This window comes from Tinamus guttatus, unplaced genomic scaffold (assembly GCF_059628265.1).
Source record: "Tinamus guttatus ecotype Peru unplaced genomic scaffold, ASM5962826v1 Tinamus_guttatus_pri_ptg000080l, whole genome shotgun sequence".
NCBI classification, from domain to species: domain Eukaryota; kingdom Metazoa; phylum Chordata; class Aves; order Tinamiformes; family Tinamidae; genus Tinamus; species Tinamus guttatus.
The window spans coordinates 3,895,207-3,911,855 of record NW_028288614.1 but is presented as its reverse complement, the minus strand read 5'-3'; the positions used below and the strand labels follow the sequence as shown (position 1 = coordinate 3,911,855).

Here is a 16,649-nt window from a genome sequence, read left to right as displayed (position 1 = left end):
CACTGTTATGGTACAAATTCTCTTTTTTTAGTGTGTATTTCTGATAAATCTTTTACCAAAGTGTTAAGTTTGGTACCCTGATGACCACCTACTTTACTCACAGAGAATCACAGAGTAAATCAGTTTGGAAGGGACCTCAGATGGCTTCTGGTCCCACTTTCTGCCCAGAGCAGGAGCAACCTTCAACACAGACCAGGTTGCTCAGGGCTTTGTCCAGTTGGGTCTCACAAACTTCCAACATGCTGATGTAGGCTACAAGATCACGGTTTCTTTCAGTGCCTTGGAAGGATAGTGAAATGTTGGAGGGGTAATGACAGGAACAAGGATATTTCTGTATTTGAGCCATAGGACCAGAAACCAGGATTCTTTCTTCTGACCTTTTTTTTTTCTTCCCATGATACTAAGTAAGATGGTTAACAGTATGTATGTATAAGGAGGCTCCAGTTAGTGTTGCACTGACAACCTTAATTCTGGTATTTCCTAAGTTTGTTAGGGTTTAATTTTCCAATCTATATAATATATATATATTTTATAATAATATATCTTTTTATCCTGCAGGATCCCAAAGTGCTTCTCATGTTACACATCTAGCTGGCCATAGCCTACTCCTATCGAGGCCAATAGACATTTTGCCACTGATTTCATCTGAGCTAGGATTTGGCTGTGTAGAAATACAAGTAATTCCGTACGTCCGTTGACCTTTAATAAATTCTGATTTCCCACCTGACCAATAAATCTGCCAGCAGGAGAGGAGAACAAACTTTGGTGTCGCTTACTGAACAACTAAAGGTTTCAATTTAAACTTCATACGATATCAGTAAGCACAGTGACAGTTGCTGTACAAATACTGTAGTGTAATTTGGAATAGCATAATTTGGAACTGGAGATGGATAATGCACTATGTGGTATGGGTGGTTGTGAATACGTATGTATAATCCATGTACATACAGCAAAGATATACATATGTTGTTAAATCACTTAATAGAAGGGCTGCTTTAGCTAGTTGCATAATCCGAAATTCTGGAACATTTTTGCTGTCCTACGTCTGCAAAAGTTTTTCATTTAGGAACACACACGTTTCTTGTCAATGTTATTTCTACAATCACTTAGCTGAGAGCAGGGCATATTGTTCTCTGAATTTCTTGTTAAAATGTTTCACTTAATTAAACTTTTACAACCAGTTCTGCTCTATGTCTGATACTTGCTGTAAATTATACAGGAAAGCCCCTCTGGCATTTATGAGAATTCAGATGATGAAGACTATAGGAAAAAAAAAATGAAGCGATGTCACTGAGTCCCAGATAGTTGCTCATTCCCTGTTATCTCCCACACAATTCAATTTAATGAAATATATTATTTCTTATTATATAAATTAGACTGAAAGAGTGGCCAAAATTGAACTACCAATTTTTAAAATGAATATGGTACCAAACTTTCACATTACATGGACAAATACAGTTAAAATTTAGTGGAATCTTAAAGAAAAAATGGGAAAAATGTCAATTTTAAAGTTATATTTAATTGTACACTCTTATGGCACACACATATGGTACACATGCAAAATACACCCATTCCTAAGTCAAAACTTTACAAGAGTTTCTCAAGGGTGCTTCAGATGACATCTCTGGCATGGGGACTTAACAGCAGTTAAATTACCATAAATTTAGTTTTTTTTTCTTTTTTTTTTAAAGCGATGTTGTGCTTCCAGGCACTCCCCAAACTGTGGAATAACTGCAAAATGGCGGTCACATCCATGACATATTTGTGAGCTTTGATCCAATTGGCGTCAATGATGCTCTGAGACTTGGAACCATCTCCCCTAACCTCTAACCACGGTTCAGCATGTAAACTATTGTGTCGCTCTTGGGCAGCTTCACTTTTGCCAGGCAGAGCCAGTATTTATGCTCTTTGGCATATTTATTATTCGGTTAACTCATTCCTTATAAATCCTTCTTCAGAATTTATACCTCTCCCAAGAGCTAAGCATGATGGACAGAAATAAACAACCATGAGGGGAAGACGAAAGAAAACAAAAAATTAAATCTCCCTCACTCTCTTCCCCTTTTGTATTTCTTTCTATCATCCTTTGTTTCACAGGGTTTTTCGTCATCATGGAGAGAAGCAAGAGCTGGACTCTGTATGGGAAATCTGGTTATGCTTAAAGAAAAGAGTTGTGCAATTTGACATCAAATAAAGATCAGATGACCCATAAGCCTGAGTCTCCTTGTGAATGAAGGTGAAAGGGCTTGGTTGTCAACGACTTTATTTATTCAGAAACTCAGTGGAACATTTAAAAATGGATTTTTATGTCTCTGATTCCTGGACAGGGTGTCACACGCAGACTACTATATTTAGAATAAAAACAAACGAAACAAACAAACAACTCCCCCCCTTTTTTTATAGTTCACAGGGGACTAATCCATCTCTTTATCTGAGAACTACTGCTTTACTGAGCGCCTGGACAAGTCTGGGCCTAAAGAGAAAATTGTTGCTACTGTACTTTCTAAGAGAAGCCCACTCCCTCCTGACAGCTAAATATATATGGGGCTATTATAGTGCTTGACTGATTCTGGGTTTGAGGGTTAATTTAGCTCATTGGAAAAAAAAATCCTTCGTGATGGACTTTCTCTGGTAATAATACAATCTGCGAATAGGCAGATCAAAGCTGCATACCCAACTTGAGCCAAGATCTTGCTAGAACCAAATCAAACCATACTGGGAATGAGGAGCATTATTGATTCATAAGCTTAATGCAGCATTGGGTTTCCCCGTTTCCAGGAGCTGAGAACATAGTATCTTTGTATGGTGCTGCTCTATTCTTGAATTTATATCTGCTCCCACAAAACTTCCCCAGGTATTTGTAAACCGATGCTCCATTGCTTCACATACTTAGCTAAACATACCATGAGATGAAACCAGATTCTAAAAGATCATGGTTGCATGAAAATAGATTAGATAATAATGTCTTCATTAACAAGAAAGCAAAAAATAATATTCCAGAGGGAACCGATGGTATCAAAACAAACATGCACACATTTTTTTCTTGTTGTTTGTTAAAGAGTTTATTGCAAAAGAGGCAACATTATTTCTGCCTCACCAGGCCTTTTTCAAGGAATATCTATTTCCAGCAGCTGAAAATGAACATGAACAGCTCCTCACATTTTGCACTCAAAAGAAGTCCTATTTTGTGAGTGAATTCTGAAACATTATTTAAATTAAGCTTTAAATTTGAAAATTTATTTATAAATGAAGTCTAGGCCATAGTCTAAGGGACTGAGAGGAAATCTTTGTTTGACTCCCTTCATATTCAATGATGTCAGTGAAACTTTGACAATTAACTAAACTTATGATAATTAGAAGTTAGATATTTTGATATGTGAAACCAGAAATATCACTGGAAAACAGCTGAGAAAATCCTGCACTTCGGAATTATAAATTAGCCAGGAGGAAACAAAGAGTCCATCTAAAGTTCTTGGTACAGCATTCTGTAAACAGATACATATATAGATTTATTGGTATTTCCAGAAATCTTTCTTTTTTCTTCTTATTTATTTATTTATTTATTATTTTTTGTGCATGTTCTCCTCTTCTTTCTCTCCCAAATTTATCTATGAAGGTACTTCTATTCCAGGAAATAGATGTGTTTCCAAGTTGTTCTTCACCTGGCTTAGGAATGTGACCTTTATCTTAGAACCTGTTCATACTGTGTATTCCATAGGTTTTCTGACTATTTACAATATGTATTGCACATTCTTCACTTGATCCAACATACAGGGAAATCAGTACAAGACTTCCATTGACCTTAACAATTGTTGGATTAAGCTGTATGGTCCAAGTAAAACTACCTGCAATAAATGACACAAGAATGTAATAAAGAATTCATTTATTGGCTTATTAAGCTTATTAAAATAACCTACTGTAGATTATTCAGTTTTCATTTACAAATTCAGATTCAACAGTATCTACCTGAAGTTCCAATATGCTGATTGCTGTTATCTTTAAATATACTGTAGTACAAACTCATAATTTTTCACTTTTTTCCATGTCCATTCAGGTCTTCAGGTGCTCCTTTATTTTTTCCACAATCTGTTGAAGACTCAGTTGCTCAGTGGCAAGTTGTTCATCAATAAATCTTTGCATTTCTTCCCATTTCCTGGAGCCTTGCTCAATGCCTTGTTGAATCAGCGTGCGTGTTAGTTCCATTTTTTTTCTGAGTTCCTCTTTGCTTTTTTGGGGCACTTGGTAAATGGACTCCACCAAATCAAATGGTTTTGGCACATCTATTCTAAGCTCTCCTTGCCGAACAGCTATATATGGTTTTATGCTGTTTGCCGTCATTTGCTCTAACCAGCGAATAAGCTCAGCGATATATTGCGCCAATGCAGAGTAATTTTCTATAGTTAGATCAATTAATTTTTTGGCTTCACTAATTAGCTTTTCTTGGGAATTACTAAGTTGCCAATACATCTCCTCAAGTTTTGCTTTGACTTGTCTGTTATATTCATTAATTTTCCTTTTAGCAGCTGTAGACCAATATCGGATTTTTTCCTGGGCAGCAGATGAGAGCTCCATGACTTTCTGTTTTCCTTTTTCTTCAACATCAGCAATAAGGTCATAATATTCCTGACTGTATTTTTCCGCCATTTCTCTTACTTGTTCTGTCAGGTGTGTAACTGAGTCAGCAAGATCCCCAACATACTTCTTGTGCCAATCCACCAGTGTATCTATGAGATTCTTCAGCCATCCTAGTACTTTGTCTTCCACTTCATAGTATTTAACTGACCATCCAAGTGCAGTTGGATCAAAATATTCTTCCCGCAATGCTTTGACGTAGATGAGCAGCTGGTGCAACTTTTCTGAAAGCTCCTGGACTGTCTTTTGGCTATAAGCTTTCAACTGAGAAATGTATTTTTTAACATCTTCAGCCAGTGATCTCAGTTTTTGTGCATAGTCTGAAGCCATTGCATCTTTGTACAGCTGTTGGGTTTGGATTTTGATGTCTTCAAAATTTTTAGATTGCAAGCTTCTAATCATTTCTTCTGCCTTCTGGAAAACTTGTTGCACTCTTTGTTTCAGTTGCTTAAGCTTTCCTGCAAAGTCAGCTTCCTGAAGAGTAGCAAATGTCTGCCTGATTTTTTCCTGCAGTTGTTTCAGCATTTTTTTAATTTGATCAAGTACATTACGTCCTTTGAGAATTGTTTCAGAAGAAGGAACTTTGACTTCCATCTCATTGATTGTTGCAATCAAAGCATCAAAGTACTCTTGAAGTTTTGAAAGACAAAAATCAGCAGTTTTTGCTGCTTTCTCTGTAGTTATAAGGTACAATTCTTCACCAGTGTACTTTTCAGTCAGCCCAGGGACCTGGAATTTTGTGATCTTCAGGAATTCAATGACTGAGTCAATTAGATGTTTTATTCTTTTGTGGTATTCTTCTATTATGTCAATGGTAGCATCCAAAAGCTTTGCTTTTAGTCTTTGATAGTCAAATTGCTCAGCTTGACTTGCTGCTCTTCGATATAACTGTCTAGCTTTGACCTTCATCTCCTGATATTTGCCAGAGGCCTCATTGGCAGCTGTGCGAAGCTGAGCATCTACTGCATCTATTTCTTTTACAGCAAATGCATATGCTTCATCAGCATTCTTCTGCATCATATTCTTCATCTTCAGTGTGGCAGTACTGATATCCATTCCCATATGCTCCTTATAATACCGATTAACACAGTTATAGACTGCAGTTGTCATTCTAGGTACCTTTTCTTTTAGACCCAAAAGCAAGTCTTTGGCAGCATCCTCTTTCCAATTTATTTTCATTTGAATCAGGTCAGGTTTCTTGAAGGATATCTCACTTTTTAATATGTCAATGTCCTTCTGAGGAGCAGACTGAAAATATAAAATGAGATAACCACACTCAGCATCATCTATAACAAGTATATTTCAATATTTGTGTATTCCTTTAGTATTATGATACTCTCAGGCATATACACCATGAATCATTTTTTGTCTGCTGTACATTTGCTCCCATACTGAAAGGTTGTTTTGGAACAAATGCTGTTGTACCAAGCTACTTTGTGCCTCTGAGCAGTAGGATCAGTGCATAACTTAGTCTACTCCTTCTTTATGTGAATGCAAAAAGTTTTTCTTCCTTTGCATTAAACGCCTACGATGCCTGATAAGGCATGTGAATTACTCGGGAAAATGCCCCTTATTTGATTTTTGAAATCACTTAAGGTGAATTAAATAAGCATTTCCTAATATGAAAACATTGGAAGAGTTCATTTAGTAATCACTTAAATCAATGAGAATTTAGTGTGAGAGTTACAGTAAATAATGTTCCTCAAGTTAGGACCTATTTACAAAAATGGATTTTTCAGCTTTCAGTTGTAAACAATGGATTATGACTTATTTGTGACACCTAAATTAGTAAAACATCTTTAAAGCTAAGCTTTTAATTCTGAAATTACTGCAGTATGCCAATGAAAATATATTTGCCGATAATAGCAACAGCAAACCTAATAAAAGTTTTTCCTATCATAATGTACTGTGATATATTAATGGGGCCATAAAAAGTCACTCTGTAGATAGTCTGATCTCTTTCAGTGGCTTGAATCCTACAAGGGCCATTTTTAAGGTAACTGCAATTACTCTGATGGGTGTATTGTATCTAACACTAGCTATGTACTATTTGTTCACTTTCAGTGTGTGTGTTTTCTTATCATAGGAGAGAGCAAAATTAACTGTTTGGAGAAGATGAAATAGCCTTTTCAGACACATGATACTTTTAGTACTGGTTAAGACCCCTTTAGGAAAGAAAATCTGCTCTTACTCATATTTTTACTTTGGACAATGGGTGCTTAAATTGTTTTGTAAAAGAAACACATGTATGTGTCCTATCCTCTGCCCCGTCCCAACCTTGTTGCTTTTTATTGCTCATATCAAACTCACCCGAGTTCGGTAGTAAATTTTTGCCTTCAGAGTGTCAGTGTCTGTTTCCAGGAGATAGCCCAAGGCCCCAGCAGAGGGTGAAGATATGGAGGCAGCTGCCATGCTGTCAATGCCTTTGTAACGTATGTGAACATCGGTAAATGTTGGGCTGGTGATGTCTAGTGATCCAGTGCTGTTCACAATTCTAAAGTAACCACAAACGAACAGCTATTAATGAAGGCACAAAGAAAGAACAAGTCCTAAAGAAGTACACAATGCAATATGCCTAAATATAATACAACATAAGGTTTTTAATATATATATGACTAGGAAATAATGCCTTAATCATCAAAAGAAAATGCAGGGTTTTACTATCTACATTTTTGAAGATCTAGCCTAACACATTCAAAACTTAAGGACACTCCAGCTTTCCTATTTTAGGTAATACTATATTGAGATCTATAAAGAATTTCCATTAAATTAGGATATCAAAACAAAGTCTGTAGCTGCATCACTGTCAGCTTTCTATGGATTTTTACAAGCCACTTCCATTTCTTCCATGAACAGAAGTATGAGAAGTAAATTTTATCTGCATTGCCTTTCCTTTCTTCAATTTCCAACCCTTGGATATGGTAGCACAACACTAGTGGATCAAAACAGTTAGAAACCCATCTCTGTAACCCCTAGTGCCACCATTTGTGAAAAGAAAAATAAATCCTTAATGATCTGTGTTAATAGAAATCTCCAGTGAAAACTATGTTGATGGTCAAATTTAGAATCACTCTGATATAATGAAATTCTTTGCTTTATCTCAGAATTTTTAAGAAATAAAGCTCCTTAGAAAAGCTATTCTGACAATGCTGAGAGTAAATATTTTTCCAGCTATCAGGGGAGAGAAAAAGTCCCATCTAATAGTGACAGGATAGCCACATAGGTTCTTGTTAATTACAGCAAAGTACTCTGGGGTATTACAGTTCAAAGAAATAATAGACATCTTGCGATTTTGTCCAAGATAAATGATATTATAATCACAAGTCTTTACCTAATTCCCCGAGCAGTGAATTCTTCCTTGTAGGTTGCACTCATGTCACGATGTGAAAAGCTGCCAACTGTCTTCATAACAAACATTTCTCCTTCATATTTGTAGTTTGTGATGACTACAAAAAAGAGTTCGGTTGTGTATATTTGCAGAATTTATCAGAAAACAATACTAAAAACATGACCAGTTTTATGTTAGCTGGTCAGTTGCGAGGTGCTTTAGTAATATATGAAATTATGCATCACAAAACTAGCTGCCCATAATGCACAAAATAAAAAGCATGGATATGTTTATACAGAGTATTCAGTTTTGTACTATATTTAAAATAATATTTTGCATGCAGACCATAAATAGAGTTTCTCATTTCCTGAGAGTTTGTATTTGACATATACTCTTATAATTCTAATGCCTAAAATTTGATAACACATGCTGCTGTGGGACTCCTGAGTCTTCTGTGTTGAGATTATTTTCAAAATGAAATATACTTAGTTTATAAGGAAAAAGTTTGGTATTTATTTACCTCTAAACTGAATCTAGTGCCAGTCAGACTGCTTTTTCTCCTCCACATTTATCATCATAAGGAATTATTTCTATTCAATTTAAAAAAAGCAACAGACAGAAAAGGAAAATTTCTTCCCTTTTTTCAGAGTATGCCATTAACTATGCATATACCTTGCTATTAACCCTCAGACTAAGACTGATTAAAACTTTCAAAACAATTCTGTGGATGATAAAAGTAGAAGTTCAGTCTAATGTTAGTGCTAAATAGGGAACAGCACCTTCATATGCAAACTAAGTTCTAGGAAAAAAAAAAAAAAACAGAACAAAACACTATAGAGTATTTCCCCTAGAAATGTGTCATAGTGAATATAAGTTGTCTTACCACTCAAGTCATATTCCAGGAACTGTAATGTTGAGCTGCAGGTAGAGTCAATGGACTCCTGAAAGGAGTTTGTTTTATTTCTTAAGTCTGTTTTCCAGGTGACATTGTACAATGGTGAAGCAACTTTGAAAGATCCAGTTAAAGCACCAAATGATGGGATATAGATTCCAGCAGGCAAGGACATTTTGAGAGGGGGGATCTCAATTTTCTGTTCAGGAATTGTAATTGTAGGCAGATCAAAATCTGCAATCTTATTAGCTACTTCATCCAGATTTACATGTAGATTGCCGACAGAAATATTCTTTGGAAGAGTGAACTGAGACACAGTTATTTGGTATTCAGGTATTGTCAGTTCAAAATAGGGTAATTTGTACTCTTCTATTGTAATGTAATTGGCTCCTACATTCACTTTGGGGAATCTTACTCTTGGCAGCGTGGGCAAATTCACATCAAATGGCATTGTACTCAGTGTCTGTGGAATTTTTATGTTGCGCAAGTCAACAGTATATGATGGGACCTCGAGAGTGGTGAAAGGTACTCTAAATTCTGGAGTGCTGAGGACAGGACTTAGAGAATTTAGGTTTATCTCAGGAATACTGAAAGAAATGCCATCTGTAAGCTTATTCACAGGTATGGGGATAAAGTAGCCATCTTGACTCTTTGTGTACACCAGGGATGCTGAAGCATTTAAGAACTGTTTTCTGTCAGCACTGGTAGTAACATCCAACTTCAAGATATCCCATAAGCTCTTCTCAGAAATGGGACACTTCCAGTACTTGAGGAAGTCTACGTATCCTTCCAAAGACCCAGAGACATCAAATCTTGCTTTTGATTTTTCATTTGATAATTGCATATCATGACTGAGAGATAATGACTGAATATGGCCTTCACCTTTCCAGCCAACTTTCTGGTTTTCAGTATTGATTTTCATTAGGATAACTTGATTAACTGAAGCTATGTCCAGGAAGGAATTTGGCTGAGTAGCTTGTATCTGAAGATCTGCTGACATAGTCCAAGGAGCAAGTTCGAAGGTTGCTTTGCATTTCTGAGTCCCTGAAGTTGTGATAGGAGGTGCATATCGTACATAGTTTTTCCCACTGTGCTCCCAGACTGCATAAATACGACGGGGAGATGCTTCAATTGCAAGAATTTCTTTCATTTCATTGTTCCAGAGTCCATCTACTTTGGAGCTGGCCTCAAGTTTGAGAGATGACCGAGCTCCATTAGCATTCAGATAGGTGTTTGCTTCATGGTCTACATTTCCAGAAAATGAGTTTCCAGTGAAGAATTCTCCATCAATATTCCCCTTTGTTGATGTTTCTACTGATATGTAAGATGTAAGGCTTTCTAAAGCAAATTTATGAGCAATTCCTCCTTTAGCTCTGGTTCTGTATTCAGTAGTATTAAAATCATATGTCAGTTTTAACCCTGATGAAAGAGTGGGTTTGGACTTCGTATTTCCAGAAAGCTCTTGGCTAAAATTCATTTTTAAAATGGGTGTGTTGATATCGGCATTTGTTGCCAATGAAGCTTCCATATTCCTCCTTGTGAGACTAATAGTGCTGTCATGATTTCCTCCTAGAAATTTGTTATTACTCAGGGACAGCGCTGTGGCCAGCTTCAAACCCCTTTTTCTTGTCAAACTCGTTGAACCATCAAGCTTAAACTGCAAGGCATCAATCACTGAAGAAGACGAGACACTGAGTCGCCCAGCGATATCTGACTGATTGAACAGCCCAGCATTTGCAGTCAAAGTGATCACACTGGATTTAAATGAGAAGTCATAAGTAATGTTCCCCATGGCAGAAATTAAGATGTGATTTGATGGGCTGTTGATTCTGAATCTAGGAAGCTTAAGAGTGCGTAGATCTTGTGGGACATGAAGAACTGGAAGCTCCAGAGAAGGTAAGACCAGCGTGTAAGATGGTACTGAAAAGCCAATAAGCGGGACTGTGAATCCTGTTGTGCTTATTTCTTTGGGGAGCATGTAACCAAAGGCTGGCATCTCAGCAGTAAAAGGAGAAACCTCAATATTCACAATGGGAATGGTGTATCCTGGAATTCTGAAGACCCGAGGTAGTTTGTTCAGTGAAGTCTGTACTTTGTACTTGTCAAGTTTTGTTTTGGCTTCATTATATGATTTTGTGAGAAAATCTAAAGCAGCGTTTCTTCCCTTCTCAAAATGCTTGTTGAAGAAAGTGATATATTTATTAAGTACTTCATGTACTGTAGCCAAAGGAAGTGGGATCACGTGCATGTCTTTGTTTTTTTCATATTGAGCATTCAAATTTAAATCAAATGATTGTCTTGTAGTCTTCAGTAATTCTTTCAGACCCATCTGTTCCCACAGGGAATAATCTTTTAGTTGAGGAGTTTTGATTCGCGTATAGGGAACTTGAAGCTGAGGAATGCTTAGAGGAATATTTAAGAAATCTAGATTGGCATCTCCACTCATTTCAACGTGCGCTTCAATTCTGTCATCATTATTGGCTGCAGACATGTTATGGGAGTATCTGTACTGATTGAACCTGCCAGTGGCTTGCCAGCTGACCTGCTGAATAGAGGAACTGAGCGCAAGACCGTAGTTATTCAGGAAGTCAATTTTGCCAGTCAGTTTCATCGGGAAGCTGATTTTCACATTTCCATCATTGTTTGTTAATAGACGAATTTCAAAAGGGTGGGCCAGGAAGGAAATCTCATTATTCACAGTTCCAGTAATCCGTCCATTAAGGCGAGCATTGTGCGAGCCTGTTAACTCTACCTTCATGCCTCCAAGCTGTCCTGTGCCTTTTAAGTTCAGAACACTGCGTCCCACAGGCTGTAACTCGACTTCAGACTGAATCTGAAGTGTTGCATAATTTAGGAAACCACATTCATATTTCATAGCTTGGTTGACTTTCAAGTACTTATCATTTATTCTGTTGTCAGCAGAAAATACAATAATGGGGCCTTCAACCCTGAAAGTTGCGCGTGAATCATGAGTCCCTTCATCGGAGAAATTAGGATAAGCCCACTTCCAGTTTCCTTTACCAGTGGAGGTAAATGATATGTGTCCAGCTTCTACCTCTGTTGTCATGTTATTGACCAGATCAGCCTGACTGGAGAAAGCAGCTTGTGGAATATTCAGTCTGTGGGAATATGTCGTTCCACTCTGTACCCAAATTTTTCTTTGCAGCTTGACTATTAAATTATTCTGCACTTCAATTGAATTTTTTGTTGTATATAGGTTTGCTCTTGTTTCAGCTTCACCTTCTACGGAAGTCCCTAAAAATTTCACTTGATTGGTGTGATCAACTTTAAGGAATCTGTGGTTGACCTTCATGGAATTTTTAAGGTTCAGCTGCTTCATCTCAGGGGCTGAGACACGTGAGTCTGCAATAACACTAAAAACTAGAAAGTCTAATTTAGATGTTGTCTGAGTTGAAACAGACGTGACAAATTCTGGATTGCTTGCAGAAGTTGTAGTGTTATGAAATTCAGCTTGTGTGGACAGTGTAAAGAATGGAGAGGCAACCCTGAAAGTACCAGACAACTTGCCAAAGGTAGGGATACTTGCAGTATGTGGGATACGTGGAAGTTGGAACTCTGGTATCTTCATGTCAGGAATCTGGAACTCATTTAAATTTAGCTTAGGGACCAACAATTCTGGTATTTCAAACTGAGGCATTCGTAGTTCTGAAAAAGAAATGGCAGGAAAAGGCATATCTCTCATCTTTAGATCTTTAAAATACACATCAGTTGCTGGCAACTGAAATTCACCAGACATGAGTTGGTCTATTATCCGAACAACCTGAAGTTTAATCTCATTCAGGTCAATTGTATAGGAAGGAACTTTAAACGTATTTAGGATAGTAAATGCTGGGGTAGTAAATCTCATTGGGATTTTTATGTCCTTTAGTTTCTTAATGTTGATCTCATAGGAGGGGATATGCAGATCAGTCAGTGGGACAAAGAAATCTGGTGTTTGAAACGTTGCTTCCCGCAGGGCTCGGAGACTAACCTCAAAGGCCGGTATAGTGATTACAGCAGTTCTGATTTCAGGGACTTTAAATCCTGACTCAACAAACTGGTTTAAATTTTCAGCCCAATTTTTGATATCATACTCTTCAGCCAAAGCAACAATCTTCTTAAAAGCAATATTCCACTGGTCAGAAATGTATATGACAACAGAATTGTAGAACTGGCTTATCTTCTGAAGATACCACTGAAATTCCTTGGAAATATCCATTTCAGAAATCCTCTCTCGCAGATCTTCCAGGTGTTCATTTATCTTGGCTTTTATATTAGCAAATGTTGTTGAGTTTATGAGGTCCTTGAACCAGTTAATTATTGCAGCAAGCTTGGTGTCCCTGAGTTGTTCTATATATCTTGAAAGCACGGCACTAACATCTCTCATATACTGTTTCAGTGCTTCGGCTTTCTGTGGAAGTTCTAGATTTCTGAGTTCCTCATTTACTTTCTGTGTCAGTTCTCCGATTTTGTTATTTGTGTCATCAACAAACTGGTTATAGTCAAAAGATATGAGACTTTTTATAATCCTGTCAAGGAACTTGTTGATTTCGTTTATCATCATTTCATAATCAAATGTTTGCACTTTCTTGACAGCATTATCAATAAAAGTAACAATTTTATCAAAGCATGACTTCATATCAATTTTTTTCAGGTATGAGATTAGCTTCTGGACAGTGTCTTTTATTTTGTACTGGTTAAGCAATTCTACCATCCTGTCCATTAAAAAATATACTTGCTTATCAATTTCATATTTTACAATCAGTTTGCGCATGTGACCTCGGAAAACACTGATCTTCTCAAACACTTCATACTCCTCCATCCAGTTTAGAATAAAGTCTTTGATTTGTTCAAGAATTTCATTCAGTTTTTTCACTGGTAAAGAGCGCTTCAGTTTTTCAAAAACTTTTTTAACATCAATCATTTTAATCTTTTGTTTCAAGTTTTCAACGCTACGTCTGACATCAATATTCTGAATTTGAATCTTCAGTTTTTCCAGGTTGTCCTGTATCCAAGCTCTGATCTTGTACTTTTCATCTACATTTTTAATCCAAGCCAAAGTGCTGCTTCCAATTTCACTAGGGTTATATTGTTGAAAAAAATTTTGTAATTTCTGAATAGTATCAACTACAGTCATTCTTATCTTATACTTGCTATCCAGAGCTATCAGTTTTTCAACTATTTGGTCAAGAAGCTGTCCAATAAGTACTTTGAGGTCATACTGCTCATAATTATCTTTGATGTATTGCTCAATTTGTATCAGATAGTCCTGCAGTTGAAACAGTATTTCTTGAATATTGACCAGGACTTTTTCCAGTATAATTTGGAGATCATCAGCTGTTACGCTGTAGTCCTTTGTGAAAGCAATCAGATTACTTTTCATGCTGCTAACCCTGCCCTTCATATCCAGTTTGTCTATGTAGTCATTGACATGCTGTGGGAGATTATCCAAAGTTGCCCTGTATTTTCTAATATGTTGATCTATGTTAATGTTTCTCAAGTAGCGTTGTATGGCCTGCAGTGTGGATAGAATGGCGCCTCTGACTTGTTCAAAGTAAACTGGCAAGTGTTCCAAGAATGGCAGGTTGATAACATGCATGTCTCTATTTTTGTCATACTTCACAGAGCCAGAGATACTGAATTCTTGAGGCTCTGACAAACTGCCCCTGAGGCCTAACACATCAATTACATTAATTGCTTCAGAAGTGAATGGCAGTGTGATTGACGAATCCATTGCAGAGAGATCTGCCAAAGCTCTTCCACTAAGTTCCATACCAGTCTTTTCTGCATCGTTGTAAGCACTGAGATCTTGCGAATATACGTTATTGTTCAGCTGACTTTTCAGTTTCCAAGCACTTGACTGCTCTGATGGAGTAAAAAGCACATGGACTTTATTATCAAGCAGTGTAGTGTACCTTGCTCTCGACTTCAAGTTATGACTGGTAGATCCTCTGTAATCATGAGAGAAAGTGAAAGCAAGAGGCTCTGCTTTGAACAGAAATTTGCTGTAAAGGTCTCCAGTGTGTTCACCCATAGCAATCAGCTTTCCATTACCATTGGTATGTACATCAGCAGTGATAGTAAATGGGGCCATGGTGGAACGTACAGCATTGCTGAATCGGAGAGATTTGGAATCACAGTTTGTGTTGATGGTAATTGAGGAAGCAAGTCCTGCCACATTCAGATTAACTCTGTGACTCACTGCTGCACCTTGAACATTTGCAATTGTATCTGTTTTAAAGTTTGCAGCTAGATCAGCATATGTAATGGTGTAGGTATGCCTTATTTCATCTGCTCCATAGGCTCCTCTCACATTGCCACCCAAATTCAGCTTCAGAGGCTCAAGGAGCAATTCTGCTTTGTTGATAAGGTCGGTTCTAGTGTATTTAATATTATTGTTCAACTTAGCTGTAAGTGACCAAGGCTGCAGTTGAAGTTCAAAAACATGCTTGTGGAACTTGTCAGAACTGAAGCTGTTGTCTAATTTTGAAGCATATGTTAAGGATAAGCCAGGTATATTCAAGTCATTTGTGTACTCCAGCTTGATTTCTTTAAATGATCCTTGCAAGTTATTAGAAAACTTGAGTCCTTCTGAATTAATTCTGAAGTTCAAAACATGTTTGTTGTCCATACCTAGAATGGTACTCTGGTATTCACTTCCCAGCGTTATTTCCATTAAGCTCACTCTTCCACCTAGATTGAATTTTGCATTGTTTTTACCATAGCGTCCAGAAGAGGATAGTGACATGGAACCTCCAGAAGTATCAAGTTTGGCATTCACTTCACTCTGCATTGTCAGTGGACTAAATTGCACATTTGTGGTTGCACTGCTGGCTAGACCATATTGATTAATATTGAGAGATGACTTATGGGCAGCTCGATTCCTTTGATCAGTCATTGAAATATCAGTGTTGAAAACCAGATCCTGGGAATTGAGAGAACCTGCAAACAAGGCATAATATTGGGTTTGCTTGTAAGTGGCTTGGTTTTCTGACCGAAGAGCCGCTGTCTTCCTTGACAAAATTAACTCAAGCTTATTGACACCTGCAAGTTGTCGATATCTCCCATTTGTTTCAGATGTCATTTTCAGCTGACTGTTTTCATATCTTAGTGAAGCTGTGTTCTTTAGTAGTCCACTTTGTACATCAGAGGCAGAAGTAATGGAAAATACACCATCACTATATCTGCCAGATACCTGATTGGTAGCCTGAAGGTAAGAAGAATCCAACTTCAGATTTGATTTCCCTTCTAAAACCCGTCTCTTTTCATTGTACGAGCTTGACAGAGTGTAAATACTTCTTGCAAAGACAGAAGCCACTTCTAGCTGGCCTTCCATCTTGACATTATTGATATTCACATTATTTGTCTTCTCAGAAACAATATCAGTTGAAAATGAAAGCTGTGGACCCAGAGTGCTTGATGCCATAAGTGATACCGTGCAGTTTCCAGTGGGACTAGGTTCATAGATCTTTGTCCTGGCCATCTTAAAAACTGATGTTAAGAGTCTGTGTTTCAGATGATTTTCATATGCACAAATATAGCCATTCCTATTATAAGATACTTCTCCAGAACCTGAAATAGGAGAAAGGAGACAAAAGATAAACTAACCTTCTTTTATTTAACTCTTGCCTTTATTATATGTCTTTGTTAACTCCATTTATGGTGTGGATTTTAAAAGAAACTAAATGAGTTTGCTTGTCTATTCTCATTGCATTTTGAAAGGAACTACCTTTAAAATATCCATTTTAAGGCCTAGCCGCAGTCTGGGTCTGGGATAACTAGTAAGTAGTTATGGCA

General features: G+C 37.2%; 1 protein-coding gene across 1 annotated transcript in view; it reads right to left on the bottom strand.

Moving 5' to 3' along the window:
* Positions 1 to 3,866: 3,866 nt before the first annotated feature.
* APOB (apolipoprotein B) overlaps positions 3,867 to 16,649 on the bottom strand; it is a 36,114-nt gene continuing 23,331 nt past the window's right edge. The window contains exons 26-29 of the mRNA XM_088520137.1: positions 8,844 to 16,424; positions 7,964 to 8,078; positions 6,943 to 7,126; positions 3,867 to 5,880 (exon numbers count right to left, since the gene is read on the bottom strand). Of these exons, the coding sequence (XP_088376263.1) occupies positions 4,051 to 5,880; positions 6,943 to 7,126; positions 7,964 to 8,078; positions 8,844 to 16,424 (9,710 nt within the window). The 3' untranslated portion in view covers positions 3,867 to 4,050. The remainder of the gene's footprint in view (positions 5,881 to 6,942; positions 7,127 to 7,963; positions 8,079 to 8,843; positions 16,425 to 16,649) is intronic.